Source organism: Gossypium arboreum, chromosome 10 (genome assembly GCF_025698485.1).
Source record: "Gossypium arboreum isolate Shixiya-1 chromosome 10, ASM2569848v2, whole genome shotgun sequence".
Lineage (NCBI taxonomy): Eukaryota > Viridiplantae > Streptophyta > Magnoliopsida > Malvales > Malvaceae > Gossypium > Gossypium arboreum.
The window spans coordinates 37,136,199-37,151,878 of record NC_069079.1 but is presented as its reverse complement, the minus strand read 5'-3'; the positions used below and the strand labels follow the sequence as shown (position 1 = coordinate 37,151,878).

Genomic DNA, 15,680 nt, shown 5'->3' with positions numbered 1-15,680 from the left:
CCATGATAAAAAAAATTTCCTACACTCCCCGTTCCATTTTTTTCAATTCAATCTCAACTCTCTCTCATATTATCAATTCTCTCTCAAATTCTCTCAAAATTCATTTAAATTTTCTAATTTTTTTCGCTCTTTCAATTTTATTTAAATTACCTTAACATTTTCCTAAAATATTTTTCTAATACAAAATAGACAAAGTTTCGATTATGAATTCAATTCAATTTTCTAGGAATCGAATATACAATTGGTGTAAAAATACAATGTTTTTTAATTTTGAATTAAATTATTATTTAACATCTCAAAAAATTATTACAAAATAATTAATTAAAAATCTCAAAAAAACCACTAAACCCTACTCTAAGTAAACAAAACCCTAATCGTATAAAAAACGACGTTGGAAAAATCAGGGGAAAATAGCTCCCTGTTGGAGGTGCTTTTGCTGACTTGGCTGAAATAGCTTCTTGCTGAAAACACTTTTCTGCGTATCACCTGAAAAAGCTTCCAGTTAGAAGTGTTTTTTAAAAATTGGCCCATTCCTGTCATTTTTCATTCAATCGGTCTAGTCCCGTAAATATTTTATTTTTTGGCATTTAAAAATTGATCATTTTAATTTTTTTTCAATTTAGTCACTCTAATTAAGATAATTATTTGAACTAGTCACTATCATTAAAATTTTCATTAATCCACTAATGGATTGCTAACGTGGCATATTAGCCAATTGAGAGATAACACGTGACCTTTTTTTTTTTTACTTTTCAATTATTCTAATTTTTTTTCTTTCTTTGTCTTACCACTCTCTATTTAGATTATATCTGGGCTTGTCATTACTCTCCTCTTTATTTATATCAAGAAGCAAACACCTCATGCAAAATAAAATGTATATGATGACATCCCTATTGAAAGTTTCAAATAATAATTCATCATATTTCGATAAATCATATATTCATTAACCTTTAGTTCCGTAATATTTAAATTTATTCGTAAAAGAAGAAAAAAAATCTAAAAAATTTACCTACTTTCTCAAACTTTGAAAGTTGGATCTTTTGGTTTGAGATAAAATATGAAGAAAAACAAAAAAGAAAGTTTTTCAAGTGATATGATAATTTATTCTTGGTTATAGAGGAGTTTTGGATATAAAAAAGCAAGCTCCAATAACACTGTAGAGCAGTACAAGCATCAATGGTTTGATGTAGTGAGAATTACCATCCTACAAGATTTTTGCTCAAACTTGGTCAATAATGAACCCAATATATATACTATTATAAATGAGGTTGTTTGATGATTGAAATAAAGATGGTGAGATTACTTGTAAAGTGAAAACAACAACAATAAGTGATAAGAGGAGATACCCAATTTCAAGGATCCATGTTTAATACATATAACCCAACCTACAACCATGCACACTATTCAAACCTTGACCTTTTTTAAAAACCAAATGTTCAAAAAAACTGAAAATTGAAATAAAGGAGTCAGATGGGGTCACAAAGTGCGAGTAGCTGATAATACTCTAAAATGACGTATTTTTATATATTAATCATGTGTTTATTTTGAGCTTGAGCCTACTAATTTGAGCTATTTATGTCTTTTTATCTTTTAGGGACTAAATTGGAGGCGAAAAGTAAATTTAAGGGAAAAAGCGTCAATTTGGAGATTAAATGGGCCAATATGCAACGTGGGATAAATATGGTGCCAAAAGTGCGAACATGGAAGGCACAAGGACTTAAAAGCAAATAGAAGAGATTTTATTTTGGAAGACTCTATTTTCTTTTATTCTATTAGGATAATTAATATTAAGATAATTATTAGGATTATTCAAATTTAGGATTTTATTTTAATTATCTTTGTTTATCTTTAATTAAATGTATTTATCTTTTTAGAATTTAAGTTCAATTAGACTATCTCCCTAGCACTATAAATAGGGGGTGAAGTGACTCTATTGGGAGGATCTTTTTCTGTAAACACTCTCCCCCAAAAGTCTTTTGTTCTTTCATATTTCTTTTCAATAAAATTTCTTTTTCATATTTTTATTTATTTTCTTTCCCACAATTATCATGAGCCACTAAAACCCTTCTAGCCAAAAGTTGTCAATATTTCCCCAAAAAGGTTCTTGAGGCCTAGAATCCAGATTTAGCTTTCTCGCCAAGTATTCATCGTTTCTCGCACTACTGGTGGCGACGCTCATCCATGGCCCTTAAGAAGTAAGCTTTTCAGCATATGCAAAGGCGGCCGCTTTGTATGTATTGGAAGGATTGCATAGTCGGTTCGTTAACTTATGCGTCGAGGTTGGCGAGCCAAAGAGACAAAATGGCGTGGATTCACCATTGAGAAGCGTTGATCTAGCATAGATTCTTGGCTAGAGTCGGGTTCCCTAAAATCGTAAGTCTAATCTTTGGAGCTGGTGGTCGAGGCGTCCTCTTCCACTATAACGGCTTACTCGAGTCGAGAAGGATCATCCAAAAGCCAAGGATTGAGCCCAAGGCGGAATGAGACAACCGGAGGCTGGAACTTTCCCATAAGAATTTCTTTTCTCTTAAAACTCTCTTTATTATTTTTATTATTTTCGTAATCATAATTTCAATAAACTTTAAATTCTGTTTTTATTTTATTTTCGCTTCCAAAATCAATTCTTAAATTCTGTTTTTTATTTTTTTCCAGGAACGCAGGTTTTCTTGAGCATGATTCTGCCCAGGATTTCGAGAGACAAGCATTTGTATAATCCGGTCCCTGAGGATTCGACCCTACTTCCCATTTACTATTTATTTTTCATTATTTTACAGGGAATAGGATATTTTTGGTGCTCTCAACGACCGCATCAGTAGCCTGGTTAGAACAATAAAGAGAAGAAAAATAAATTGTTTTTGGAATAATTATATAGAGATTTTTAAATTTTGACTCATGTGTCACGTCAGTAATATGTTAGTGGATTAATAAAATTTTTAACAACGATAATTAGTTTGAACAAGTATCTTAATTAAGGTGATCAAAATAAGAAAAATCTTATTTTAGAGTGATATATAGACATAAGCTAAAACACAAACCACATTGTAAATTTGACATGACTGGTTTTATCATTGTAATATTTGATTTTGATTATAATTAATTTGGATATGTATTATTTATAATTATAATTGTAATTTTATTTTAAAAATGACATTACCCAAACCTAACTTGTAACGGCTAATAGTTAAAATTTTTATCAAAAATTTACTTGATGCGAGTTTAAATTTTTAATTTTGTATAAAAATAATAACAGTGTTACGAAAATGATACCAATAAAAAAATATTAGAACCCATAGTGGTGGGTGAAAAAATAGTAAATTATTGAAAATAACTTAAAAAGTTGTAATTATATTGTAAGAAGAATTAAGGCTCAATAGTTGTAATTATGATTTAATTGAATAAATGGGTAAAATGAAGGCAGAAGTGGATATGTAAAATATGCAACTTAATTAATAATTTTGTTTTTGTTTTTGTTTTGTCAGCCTACTCAAGAAAGAAACAACTAGTTTTACATGAAAGTGGTGTCTTGGCCACTGCCAACGGAGATACGTTTCGCCGGCCGTTGTTTTTCACTCTGATTCTGCATTTTCCTGCCATCCATCCCTAAATTTCCTTTCTCATTTGATAGATCCACCCCGCCCCCCCAGAAAAAAGAAAATGGTTTCTCCAGCCGCACTCCAAAGATCCCCCACCACCACGTCCTCCTCCCCTCTCCACCGTCTCTCCACTTTCAAACCCCCTCCTGCTTCTTCCACCGCCGCTTCTCCTCTTCCTCCTCCTCCCCCATCTTCCATTCTTGACTCTTTCGCCAAAGATCCAATCCTTTCCCCCTTCCTTTCTCCTTCTTTTTCTTCCACCTCCTTCTCCTCCGCCGCACTGTCCTCCGGATCCCCTGCTTCCACCGCCGAACACCTCCTCCAAGCCATCCGCCAACTCGATTCCCAAATCCGTTCCCACGTCCTTTCCAACCACCCTCTCCTCCTCACACAGTTATCTTCTCTTAACAACGCTGAGATTTCCCTCTCCACTCTTAGATCCTCCATCTCTTCTCTTCAATCTTCGGTTCGTCGTGTCCGATCTGAGCTCTCTGAACCCCATAATTCAATCCTCTCCAAAACTGTCCAGCTCTCCAATTTGCATAGGACTTCCGAGCTTCTCTCCCACTCCATACGTGCTATTCGCCTTTCCAAAAAGCTACGGGACCTTATGGCTTCTGCTGAAGCTGAGCCTGATAAGTTGGATCTTGCTAAAGCTGCTCAGTTGCATAATGATATCTTGACCTTGTGCGAGGAATATGATCTTGGCGGTATTGATATGATCGACGAGGAAATCAATGCGGTCAAAGAGATAGGGACTAAGTTAAGAAGTGAAGCTATGAAAGTTTTGGAAAAGGGGATGGAAGGGTTGAATCAGGCTGAAGTGGGAACTGGGTTGCAAGTGTTTTACAATCTTGGGGAGTTGAGAGCGACGGTGGAGCAATTGGTGAGTAAATATAAGGGAATGGGTGTGAAGAGTGTGAGTGTGGCGTTGGATATGAAGGCCATTTCAGCTGGTGGTGGAGGTGGCGGATTTGGTCCTGGAGGTATTAGAGGGAGTGGAACGCCACAGATTGGGGGCAGTGGGAAGGCAAGAGAGGCGTTGTGGCAGAGGATGGGAAGTTGTATGGATCAGTTGCATTCTATAATGGTCGCAATTTGGCATTTGCAGAGGGTTTTGTCTAAGAAGAGAGACCCTTTTACACATGTCTTGCTGCTTGATGAAATCATTAAGGTAAGCCCCCCATTTCATTTTATTTTTATTCTCTGTCTTGGTAATTCTATTCATAATTGAATTAGACTACTTTAGAGTTAGATACTATTATGAGTCCTGCATGGGTATGTTCTGTTTTTTTTCCACGTCTTTCTATGTTTATATCTCTACGTTCATGAAAAAGAAGAGTCATAACAACACAGGAATTGGCACATCATGAAACTGCTGTTCCCTGCCTGACTGTAATTATTTATGCTGTTCCGTGTAGGAGGGCGATCCCATGCTAACTGATCGAGTTTGGGAAGCTCTTGTTAAGGCCTTTGCTACTCAAATGAAGTCTGCTTTTACTGCATCAAGTTTTGTTAAAGAGATATTCACAAATGGTTATCCGAAGCTCTACTCTATGATGGAAAACCTTCTTGATGGAATTTTGGGTGACACTGATGTCAAGGGGGTGTTACCAGCTATAACTTTAGAAGGAAAAGCCCAAATGGTTGCAGCTATTGAAACATTCCAGATGGCTTTCTTAGGTAGCTGCTTAAGCCGGCTGTCAGATATTGTTAATTCTGTTTTTCCAGTCTCCAGCCGTGGTAGTGTTCCTTCCAAGGAACAGATCTCTAGAATTCTTTCTCGTATTCAGGAAGAGATTGAAGCTGTGCAGTTGGATGCTCGATTAACACTTCTTGTGCTGCGTGAAATTAGTAAAGTTTTGCTGCTGATCGCAGAACGAGCTGAATATCTGGTATCCCGTTTCTCCTGTGTGCAAAATCTTTTTGTCTTTACTGAATAGAATATCTGTTATGTGAGAAATTATTTATTAGCATATACTAAATACATTATAGCCTTGATTTGGAATTGGTACCAGGACAGAGGAGGATGAAGGAGGTTACTGCCTCATTGCCTTACCTAAATCTGCTATTGTTTATATATACAACAAGTTTATGCCTAAGAACTTGTTGTTAGTATTTCATCCCTGCAGTGTCATAGGAAGTAGTTTGTTATATTTGGGAAATACAGTCCCAATGTGATTTTATTGCATCTTATTTTGCAATTCATGACCTAACTAAATGGGGCAATGTTTAAATTTCATATCATCAAATAAACAAAAATCACTGAAAGTTACAATGCTATTTGATATTATTACTTCTAAAGTCTGAACTTGAGAAATATATAACATACAATGTGTTTCTGCCAATAAGGTTTTATGCAATACTACGGTGATCTATCTACTGAAGCTAACTGGTTAAAACATTTCCCTTTCTTTTTTTCAGCTTTTCTGACTGTATGTCATGTCTTCTGTGTCTTACAAGTACAAAATTTTCTGTTTTGTGTGGTAATTTGTTTAGGCATATATCATTGGCATTAAGTGATAGTAATGCATAATAAGCCTTTAGCATTTTCTCGAACACTATTTGATGTAATCATGGACTTGATTTGATTGTTAGTGATACCTTTAATCCCATTTTTTAATTTCTCTAGGTTATCTGTCCTCAAAACCCAAGTCTTTACAAATCTTATAGGAGTATATCAACTAGTAGAACTGTGTGCCTGTGTTACATAGTACATAAATTTCACAATGAAAACACACATATAAATAATGTGTATGTTACGTTTTTTTCTGGCAGATATCCACTGGTCCTGAAGCACGCCAAGTATCTGGTCCTGCTACGGCAGCTCAGGTCAAGAATTTTGCATTATGTCAGCATCTACAAGAAATTCATACTCGCGTAACTTCTATGATTATGGGGCTTCCAACTATAGCTGCAGATGTATTATCACCTTCACTTGGTGCAATATATGGTGTTGCTTGTGATTCTATAACATCCTTGTTCCAGGCAATGATTGATCGTCTGGAGTCTTGCATCTTGCAAATCCATGACCAGAACTTTTCTGCCCTTGGCATGGATGCTGCTATGGACAACAATGCCTCGCCTTACATGGAGGAGTTGCAAAAGTGCATTCTTCACTTTCGTCGTGAGTTCCTATCAAGGCTGTTGCCATCTTCAGCCAACGCTACAACTGCAGGAACAGAAACCATATGCACGAGGCTTGTTAGGAGCATGGCTTCAAGGGTTTTGATACTCTTTATCAGGCATGCTTCTCTTGTCAGACCCCTTTCAGAATCAGGCAAGCTGAGAATGGCCAGAGACATGGCTGAGCTAGAATTAGCTGTGGGCCAGAATTTGTTCCCTGTAGAACAACTAGGTGCACCATACCGAGCTCTTAGAGCATTCCGACCGCTTATCTTCTTGGAAACGTCTCAACTAGGAGCATCTCCTCTTCTCCAAGATTTACCTCCAAGTGTTATACTTCATCATCTTTATTCCCGAGGCCCTGACGACTTGCAATCACCACTCCAGAGGAACAAGCTTACTCATTTGCAATATTCACTGTGGCTGGATTCTCAAGGGGAAGATCAGATCTGGAAAGGAATCAAGGCAACTCTAGATGATTATGCTACAAAAGTTAGGGTTAGGAGAGACAAGGAGTTCAGTCCTGTGTATCCTCTTATGCTTCGATTAGGCTCATCATTGAGTGAAACTGCACCTGCATCTCAAAAATGACCAATCGTCTGGAATTCTTCGTGTAAACTATAAATCGACGAGCAGTGGCCATGTTTTTGCCTTAAATCAAAATATTGCACAATGAGCATCTATGGAGAAAGCTTCAAAAGTGTTGCTAGATCTACTTCAAACCTTTAGGTAAGCATGGTTTCATCAACATAACTAGGATTTTTTTTGTAGTTGTGATGAACTGACAATTTGCTTATCTTCTCACTTGGAAATAAAGGGATCGATGGCTACATTGAGCTTTTGGCAGATTACGGAGCTGGTTGTAGTTGAATGCCCTCAACTCGACCTTTTCAAGTTTTTTAAATTTTGTTGTCGCAATGTTCATTAGTGGTTTCAATTTATACATCATTTTGTCAAATGGTACAGTTCCCTCCCAGATTTCTCTTTACTTTTAGACCACATTTTAACAAACTTATTATATGAATAATATCTATTCTTTGTTTTTGTGCAAAATCTGTCAGACTAGTTCTGAAATGTTTTTGGTGGATGGAAGTTAATGTTGTTTGGATTCTGTCCTCTGTGTGGGAAACTTATTGTGGTATTGATTTTTTGGGTTGAGTTGTTTTGGCGGGTCACATGAACGTTATGGATGATAAATATGATATTAAGGTCTTGACTTGGTGAATAAATTTCATAATGGATGGAGTGAATATCAAATTTCAAAATCAATTTGGCAACCTACTTAGTAAAATCACAACAATGTAAAACAAACTCCACACATTTCTAAATGTTTCCAATGTATTTGTGTTAATTTAAAGGGTTACATACATACATAGATTTTAAAATTTTGTATGTTAAATTATTTTTCTTATAGAAGTTTATTAGGACTAAAATCAATATTAGAGAAATAATAATAATAAAAGAACAAAGAAACTTGAGAAAATAGGAATATGTAAATATTTGGAAAGTGTAATATTTTTTAGTTTTCGTATAAGAGGTTTGAATATGCCTCTATGGTTATGTATTTCTCGACAATCTTGAAATTTAGTCATTGTATTTTTTTTTTAAAGTTTAGTTCATTTACTTTTTAGATTTTAAAATTTAAGTTCAATTATTAATTGTGTTAAAATTATTTTGCTAAATTCATGTATATCACAATGTCAGTTTTTTAGTTATATTACTATCAATTGAGTATTTTTTTATTGTAAAATTTTGGCAAATTTACTTTATCATCCATAATAATAAAATAATATCATGAATTCATTCACATACATTTTCCTGAACATGCATACAATTACAAAAATGTCACATCTTATCAAATATAATCATACATGAAGAAGAGAGAATTTTGGTCTCGATTTAAACATAGCACAACCTGACACTTTAATACCACTAATTGTTGGAAAAATTTCGGTTCGAAAACGGTTTTATTGCACAAAAAAAAAAATTTTAAAAACCGATCCGATTTGTGATATTTATAACAATAAAACCTACACCGAATTTGTACCTGTGTTTTCGGATAGACGGATCCTTAAATTCCTAGCTTTCAACCAAACGAACTTCTTCGCTATTCTCGTACCACGAATTGCTTCAAGTGTAGGTTTGAACGATTCAAATCAAACACATAACTAGAAATAATTTTCTTTCTTTTTGGAGTGAAAACGAAAGTTCTCTTCTCAAGTAGAAAGTGGCATAATCATTATTTCGAAAATATATTTAATTCTTAGATAATAAAAGTCTCTATTTTCAAGCAGAATAACGGTATCTAAAAGTTGTGTAAAAGGCCCTATAGGTGCCATCTATTTATTTTAATTAGAAAAATGAACTTCTAGTTTAATTAGGATGTAGGGGGCGATAACCCTGGTTAATAATACTAGGGTTTGCTGTCCTACCTTATAACATAAAGGCTTTTGAGCCTCTTCCATATTGGGTCCAATTATAAGTACTTTCCGAGCTTTTAACCCAATATTTCATAATTTGATCCAACCCAATATTTGTTTTGTATTTCCTAAAAATAAACTTCAATATATTTCTAATTAAATAATTTTCTCAACCCAATTCTAATTTCGTTAAAATCATGTCAACTTTATTGTAAAAAATCTGTTGGAAAATATATTTAATATTTTAGCAAAGGTTCACCATGACCAAATGATTTATTTCAATTTTCGAACTTCATTTATTTTGAAAAATATAAATTTATTTTTCAGGTCATTTTCATTTTGAAGAAAACTACATTCATTTCCAAATGACTCCATTTCTCCATTTTCATTTTCATTTTGGAGAAAACCATAACCATTTCCAAATGATCATATTTCTTTATTTCACCATTTCTATTCATTTCTGTTCATCTGATTCAAAATGCAATTTATTTCTAGTTTTAACGAGCTAGTTGATGAACTAATTGGACATACACAATTGAGACTCAAATGATTTATAATTAGGTTCCAGCTTTTCGCCTATTAATTATAAACTCATTTACTGACAAAGTTATTCCATTATAGTATCGTGACTAAGCTCTCCCCAACGACATACCATTACGAAAACAACTCGATCAGTGCTTATCTAATGGCCTTGTCATAAATGTGTTACTTCATAGGATATCTTAATCTCTTTAGAATAATATTCGTTCTTCCAATATGATCCTATTTTATCTTATAGTAACCATTACATCTTCCTTCATGAAAAATCAATTACTATAAAATAATAATCAAGTCATCCATCACAAAGTCGAACGACCCGTGGCCACATTTACTTTTCATCAACCATGTAATGCCAATGAGAGGATATCATTGGCACATGTCTCAGGCTATGAATTCCACTGTTGTGAATGACGCTACATACTGTAGAAGTCGTACATCTAATGCATCAGCTTTTGGTTCCTTATCTATTCAAACTCAGGCTTTTACTTACATCAAAGTATACGAGTCACACATATATAGTCCATCATCCACTCAGGATTTAGGTATACCACACTATGAACATCACAAGTGAATAAACTCATAAATGGATTCAAGATCTATTTTTCTTAGGTTCAGTCCGATGTACTATCTGTCCAGTTATTTACATCTATGTCTCTGTAACAACCCATTTTCAGTGAAATCAGAATAGTGGTTTCGGGACCACAAATCCGAACTGAAAATAAAATTTATTTTAATTTTATTCCATGGTCCTTATTATGATAGAGATGTCATGTGAGAATTCTAATAAGAAAATTTTAGCAATTATATGTTTAATTACAGGAAGGACCAAATCGCATAAAATGCAAAAGTTAAATTCTAGTAGCTAGAAGGATTAAATAGCTATGGAATTCAAAACTTGAGGTCCTTATATGGTAATTAGACCATTAATAAAAATTTAGTAGATATTTTTGATGGTTCATCCATGGAAATTTAGAAAAGGCAAGGACTAAATTGGAAATAGAAATAATTAAAAGATGATAAATAATTAAAAAGAAATTAGCATATTATTTTATGTCATCTTCTTCCCTAAAATACATGGAAACCCTAGGAAAGAGAAAACAATCTTTCTTGTCTTAATTGGGAATAATTAAAAGATGATAAATAATTAAAAAAAAATTAACATCTTATTTTATGTCATCTTCTTCCCTAAAATACATGGAAACCCTAGGAAAGAGAAAACAATCTTTCTTGTCTTAATTGGGTAAGTTTTCTTGTTCCGTTTTTTGTAATTTTGATATTTTTGAAACCAGAATAGTTTAATCTATCTATTTAGGGATTAATTTGAAAAGTTATCAAAATATAAAAATTATGTCATAGATGAATATGCTAAAAATTAGAAATTTATGGTAGAAAATGAAAGATTTTTGATAGATAAACAACTTTTACAAAGTGATTTTTGATAAAAACATGATTTAGGGACTAATTTGTAAAGTTATTAAAGTTGAAGAAAAATTCTGAAATTTATAGAATATATGTGCTGTAAATTGTATATTGAAATTTCGGTTAGGCTTGGAATAGGGAGTAAATTGCATGAATTTCATTTTCCGAGCCTAGGGATAAAATTGGAATTTATGAAAAGTTTAGGGGCAAAATGGTAATTTTACCTAGGATGTAAATTGAGTCCAAATAAATATGAAATGTGATAAATTGATGATTAAATTCATTTATATAGATCTGGATAACACAAATTTGAGGCAGAATGTAAATTGAGTCCAAATAAATATGAAATGTGATAAATTGATGATTAAATTCATTTATATAGATCCGGATAACACAAATTCGAGGCTAGATCGAGGAAAAGAAAAAGTTTCAGATTAGTAGATTTAAATACGCGAACAAGTGTCAAGGTAAGTTCGTGTAACTTAATCGAGCTTGTAAATATGTTAAATTGAATGTTGTGTTTGTATGGAATGTGTTTTATGTTAAATTGAATGTTGTGTTTGTATAGAATGTGTTTTATATTTATGTGAATTAAATTGAATGTTATAATAAAGAAGGAATACATGTTTGAAATGGTTTAAAAAGGGTTAAATTCCATTTGAATATTGAATTTCGATCGATAAATGTGATTTCCCTTATTGAATGAGGTCTTGCATTTGTTGCTGAAGAGAATTAGCTCGGACGAGTAATCCTATTGACCTCATTACAAATAGGATTTAGCTTGGACGGGTAATCTTGATATAATCCCTTTCGAGCATATGTTACAATTAGGATTTAGCCTGGACTGGTAATCCTAATTGAGCTCTTCTGAGACATGTTACAGAAAAGATTTAGCTTGGATAGGTAATCCTGATATATGATATGTGGCTCGAGAATGTGCTATCTGATTAAGTACCATAATGGGTACTCTTGAATATAAATTGACGGGTTATTGAATTGTACACCTTGAGTGTATTATCTGAGTATCCATCAAAATTTCAATAATTCCACGGATAAAATACTTGATATGATATGAGAATTATGAGACAAAATAAATAATGTCTTGAAAGAATATAGTATAAAGAGCTTATCTATGTTTACTTGATGTATATAAGAATTAAGTGACTAACATGTTTGATTGAATGCATGTGTTTAGGCAATTTTGCTAAGTTGATGGAAAACATGTTATTATATGCATAAATTTAATAAATGAGATTGGTAAGTTTAATTCTTATTATACGAACTTACTAAGCATATAATGCTTACTAGGTTTTATTTTCTCTGTTTTATAGTGGTCGGTAGCTTGCGAAGGGTGGTGATCGATTGGAGCATCATCATACTATCCACAAGCTTACTTTGGTATAAAAAGTAAACCTATTTTGGTATAATGGCATGTATAGGCTAACTTGGCCATAGATGTCTTAAATATGTTATTTGTAATCTAGCCATTGGAATGGTTAATAATGGTATGTTTTGGTATTTATAAAGTATAATGTTATGATAAACACCTATCTGTTAAATAGGAATGATCAAATGATGTTTTATGTTTATGTTAAACCAAGGTAAGATTTTAAACATGTATGTATGTATTGTCATATCATATTAGATGTTAAAATTTGCTTGAATTCAATGCTTGGATTAGTTGGTATCTGGATGTAAGTTTGGTGCAGGTTATTTTGTAAAATTTTGGGTGAGAAATAAAGCTAGAAATGGCTTTATTTTTTCCACACGGGCGTGTGTCTAGACCGTGTGTGACACACGGCCTAATACATGGGCGTGTGGTTGGGCCTTGTGTCCCCTGCATCTTAAATTTGAGAAACAGAATGCTCAGAATTGAGCACACAGGCGTGTGTCTCAACCGTGTGTGTTACACAGCTTGGAACACGGGCGTGTGTCTTGGCCATGTGAACCCTGCACCTAATTTTTGAAAATTAAATTGATCACACAGCCTACTCACATGGGTGTGTGGCTGGCCGTGTGGCACAAGTCAGAGAGTTACACGGGGTCGAACACGGCTTGCAGCACGGGCGTGTTCTAGGGTCACACAGCCGTGTCCCTTGGACCACATGGGAGTGTGAGCCATGTAACTTGGAAAATTTTTAAAATTTCACAAAGAATTTATAGAGTTTTCGATTAAGTCCCAACTCGATTTTAATACTCATATTGGGCCTCGAAGGTCCTTTTAAGGGACATTATAGATAATTTTGGTAAAAGAATAGTAATTAACGTTGATTATTTGTAAATGTTCTAAAAGTTTTGGTAATGCTCTGTAACCCTGTTTCGGCGACGGATACTGGTTAGGGGTGTTATAGTCTCTATCTTTTGAGAGTCACCCGCTCCGATTTCCAAGACAAAATATCTCCCCAATTGAACTTAATAGACGGCATATTAGTCTTTTAATTAGTTTGTTCATTTTCGATTAGACTAAGGACATGTTAGGTTCATCTACTAATATAAGTTGTCTTTTTGTATTACGATACGACCACGTAATACAGCTTAATATTAATTTAAACATTAGACAACCAATTAGCAACATTTGCTTTCATTTTGCTTTGTGTGTAAAAACCTTAAGAGGACAATCATACAAAGTATACTAATGTAATCAATGAAATTTTTTTGTTAGCCAATCTGTTCGAAAAAAAAATTACAAGTTTACAAATGAATATATTACACTCAAGGCACTAGATACAACTATTAAACCATATGATCACCTTAGGTATGAGCTGAGCTGAGCTACTAGCGTTCGATGCTTTGTAACTTCGGTTTACTAAAATCTCGTCCGAAACCTACGCATGGAAACAAACATAACCATACGTTGAGTATTGAATACTCAATGATGCAAACGTAACTCGAATTCAATTATAATATATTAGAAATCAAAATAATAAGCTAAATAATATGAATATACGTATTAATCAAAACCATTTCATTATCAATATTCATATAAACATATATTCATGTGAGCCATTAAAACCTCAAGATATTCTATGGTTATTTATCAAGTAACCATATCTGTATCAATGTAATATTTGCTTACATATACAAAGTTGTGATGCACCACTAGGGTATTTGCATTTGTTTAATCATGTCAAAGTCATATATCATATTGTTGTTATATTCACATTTCAATAATACTTATACTTAATATATTATTTCACATTTTAATCACATCAATTATCATTTTAGCCCTTATTAACTAACTCGGATTTGAGTATAAATACATGAATCAATCCACCAACACACTAGTATAACACACATAAAGTGTTGAATCAAATATAACATGCATAAAACATTAAAGATAACACGCATAAAATGCTAAAAGTCCCACCTATCAAACGAATCCTATGAAATGCTAACTCTATCCAACACTATTAATAAGACATTATTCTTTATTAATCATTATTAAATCACATTATAATATATATAATATTGCAACATCAACATCAATTCATATATACACGTATTGAACATATATAAAATCATTTCTAATATAGATGATATCACAATGTCATTCCGTATCTATATTTCAAACATATTTCAAATCATATCCATCATCAATACCCTTTGTTTATAATTATCTACCTATTCAATAACATGCCATTTCTCTTGATTCAAAAGAGTCAACACAATCAAACATTATCAATGAGTCATCAAACACATTTTAAGTAAGATAACATGACATTATCATAAAACGATAGCACATTTACAATTTTACATACATTTCAACATGTATAACTCAAAATTGAACCTCGGTTTATATTTGGAATTATTATTAATCAATTATAAGTAATTATCTATTAAAATATAAATTGAAATAAAATTATGAGAAAACCAAAATATCACTAATTATCAACGATTTCATTTTTTTTCTTTGTTTCCCGATGTACCCACGTTTTCTTTCTTAAATATGGTTATGGTAATGGAAGTTTAAGATGCAAAGTTTCCTCACCTAACCTATGCTTAAATATGGCTCATGGCAATGGAAAGAAGAAAAAAGCATGAAACTTCCCAATTTCTTTCTTTCTAGTTTCGGCGATAGATGAAGAAAAAGAAGTCAATGTTTGTTTCATCTGTTCCCACTAACTCATAATTTAACTAAATTTATAATTTTAACATTAAATCTAATGGTTGTTAACTAACATGATAAGAATTAATGGAGTTTAATCGCTATGATCCTAATTTTCAATTATGGTTTATTAGCATTTAAAGACCTTAATAAATATAACCATTATAAGGCCTTACTCAATTCTATTTTACTCACTTTACAACTTAGTTCATCTACTATATACTTCCTAACTTACCTAATTCAACTATAATTCTAAACATTTAATATTTAATTATATATTTAAAATAAATAATTCAACATAATTTTAAATTTAGCTCTTAATGTTTATTTTTTTATCAATTTGATTTTCATTCTTTTTTAGCTAAATTTGACCGAGTCAACCTTTAAAAAAAATCAAATTTGACCATCAAACTTTTAAAATCAATTATTTTTTAAACAAAAATATTAATTAAAATGTTAAATTTATAAATATTACCC

General features: G+C 32.7%; 1 protein-coding gene across 2 annotated transcripts; it reads left to right on the top strand.

The window, feature by feature from the left end:
• Positions 1-3,372: 3,372 nt before the first annotated feature.
• Positions 3,373-7,772, top strand: LOC108489475 (conserved oligomeric Golgi complex subunit 5). 2 transcript variants are annotated; one of them, XR_001871975.2, is made up of 4 exons: positions 3,373-4,767; positions 5,015-5,488; positions 6,372-7,448; positions 7,537-7,772. XR_001871975.2 is itself a non-coding variant. In XM_017794049.2 (3 exons), exons 1-3 carry the CDS (start codon positions 3,655-3,657, stop codon positions 7,308-7,310), a joined length of 2,526 nt encoding a protein of 841 aa, XP_017649538.1. In that variant the 5' UTR covers positions 3,390-3,654; the 3' UTR covers positions 7,311-7,772. The 2 variants fall into 2 exon arrangements, 1 of the variants encoding a protein (XP_017649538.1); XM_017794049.2 differs by having other exon boundaries at positions 3,390-4,767; positions 6,372-7,772.
• Positions 7,773-15,680: the final 7,908 nt, after the last annotated feature.

Excerpts from the sequence above, each read along its gene's own strand:
- LOC108489475 (XM_017794049.2), top strand. The coding sequence starts at position 3,655 with ATGGTTTCTCCAGCCGCACTCCAAAGATCCCCCACCACCACGTCCTCC. Across the intron at positions 4,768-5,014 it reads TGCTTGATGAAATCATTAAG|GAGGGCGATCCCATGCTAAC; the intron begins GTAAGCCCCCCA and ends TGTTCCGTGTAG. Across the intron at positions 5,489-6,371 it reads CAGAACGAGCTGAATATCTG|ATATCCACTGGTCCTGAAGC; the intron begins GTATCCCGTTTC and ends TTTTTCTGGCAG.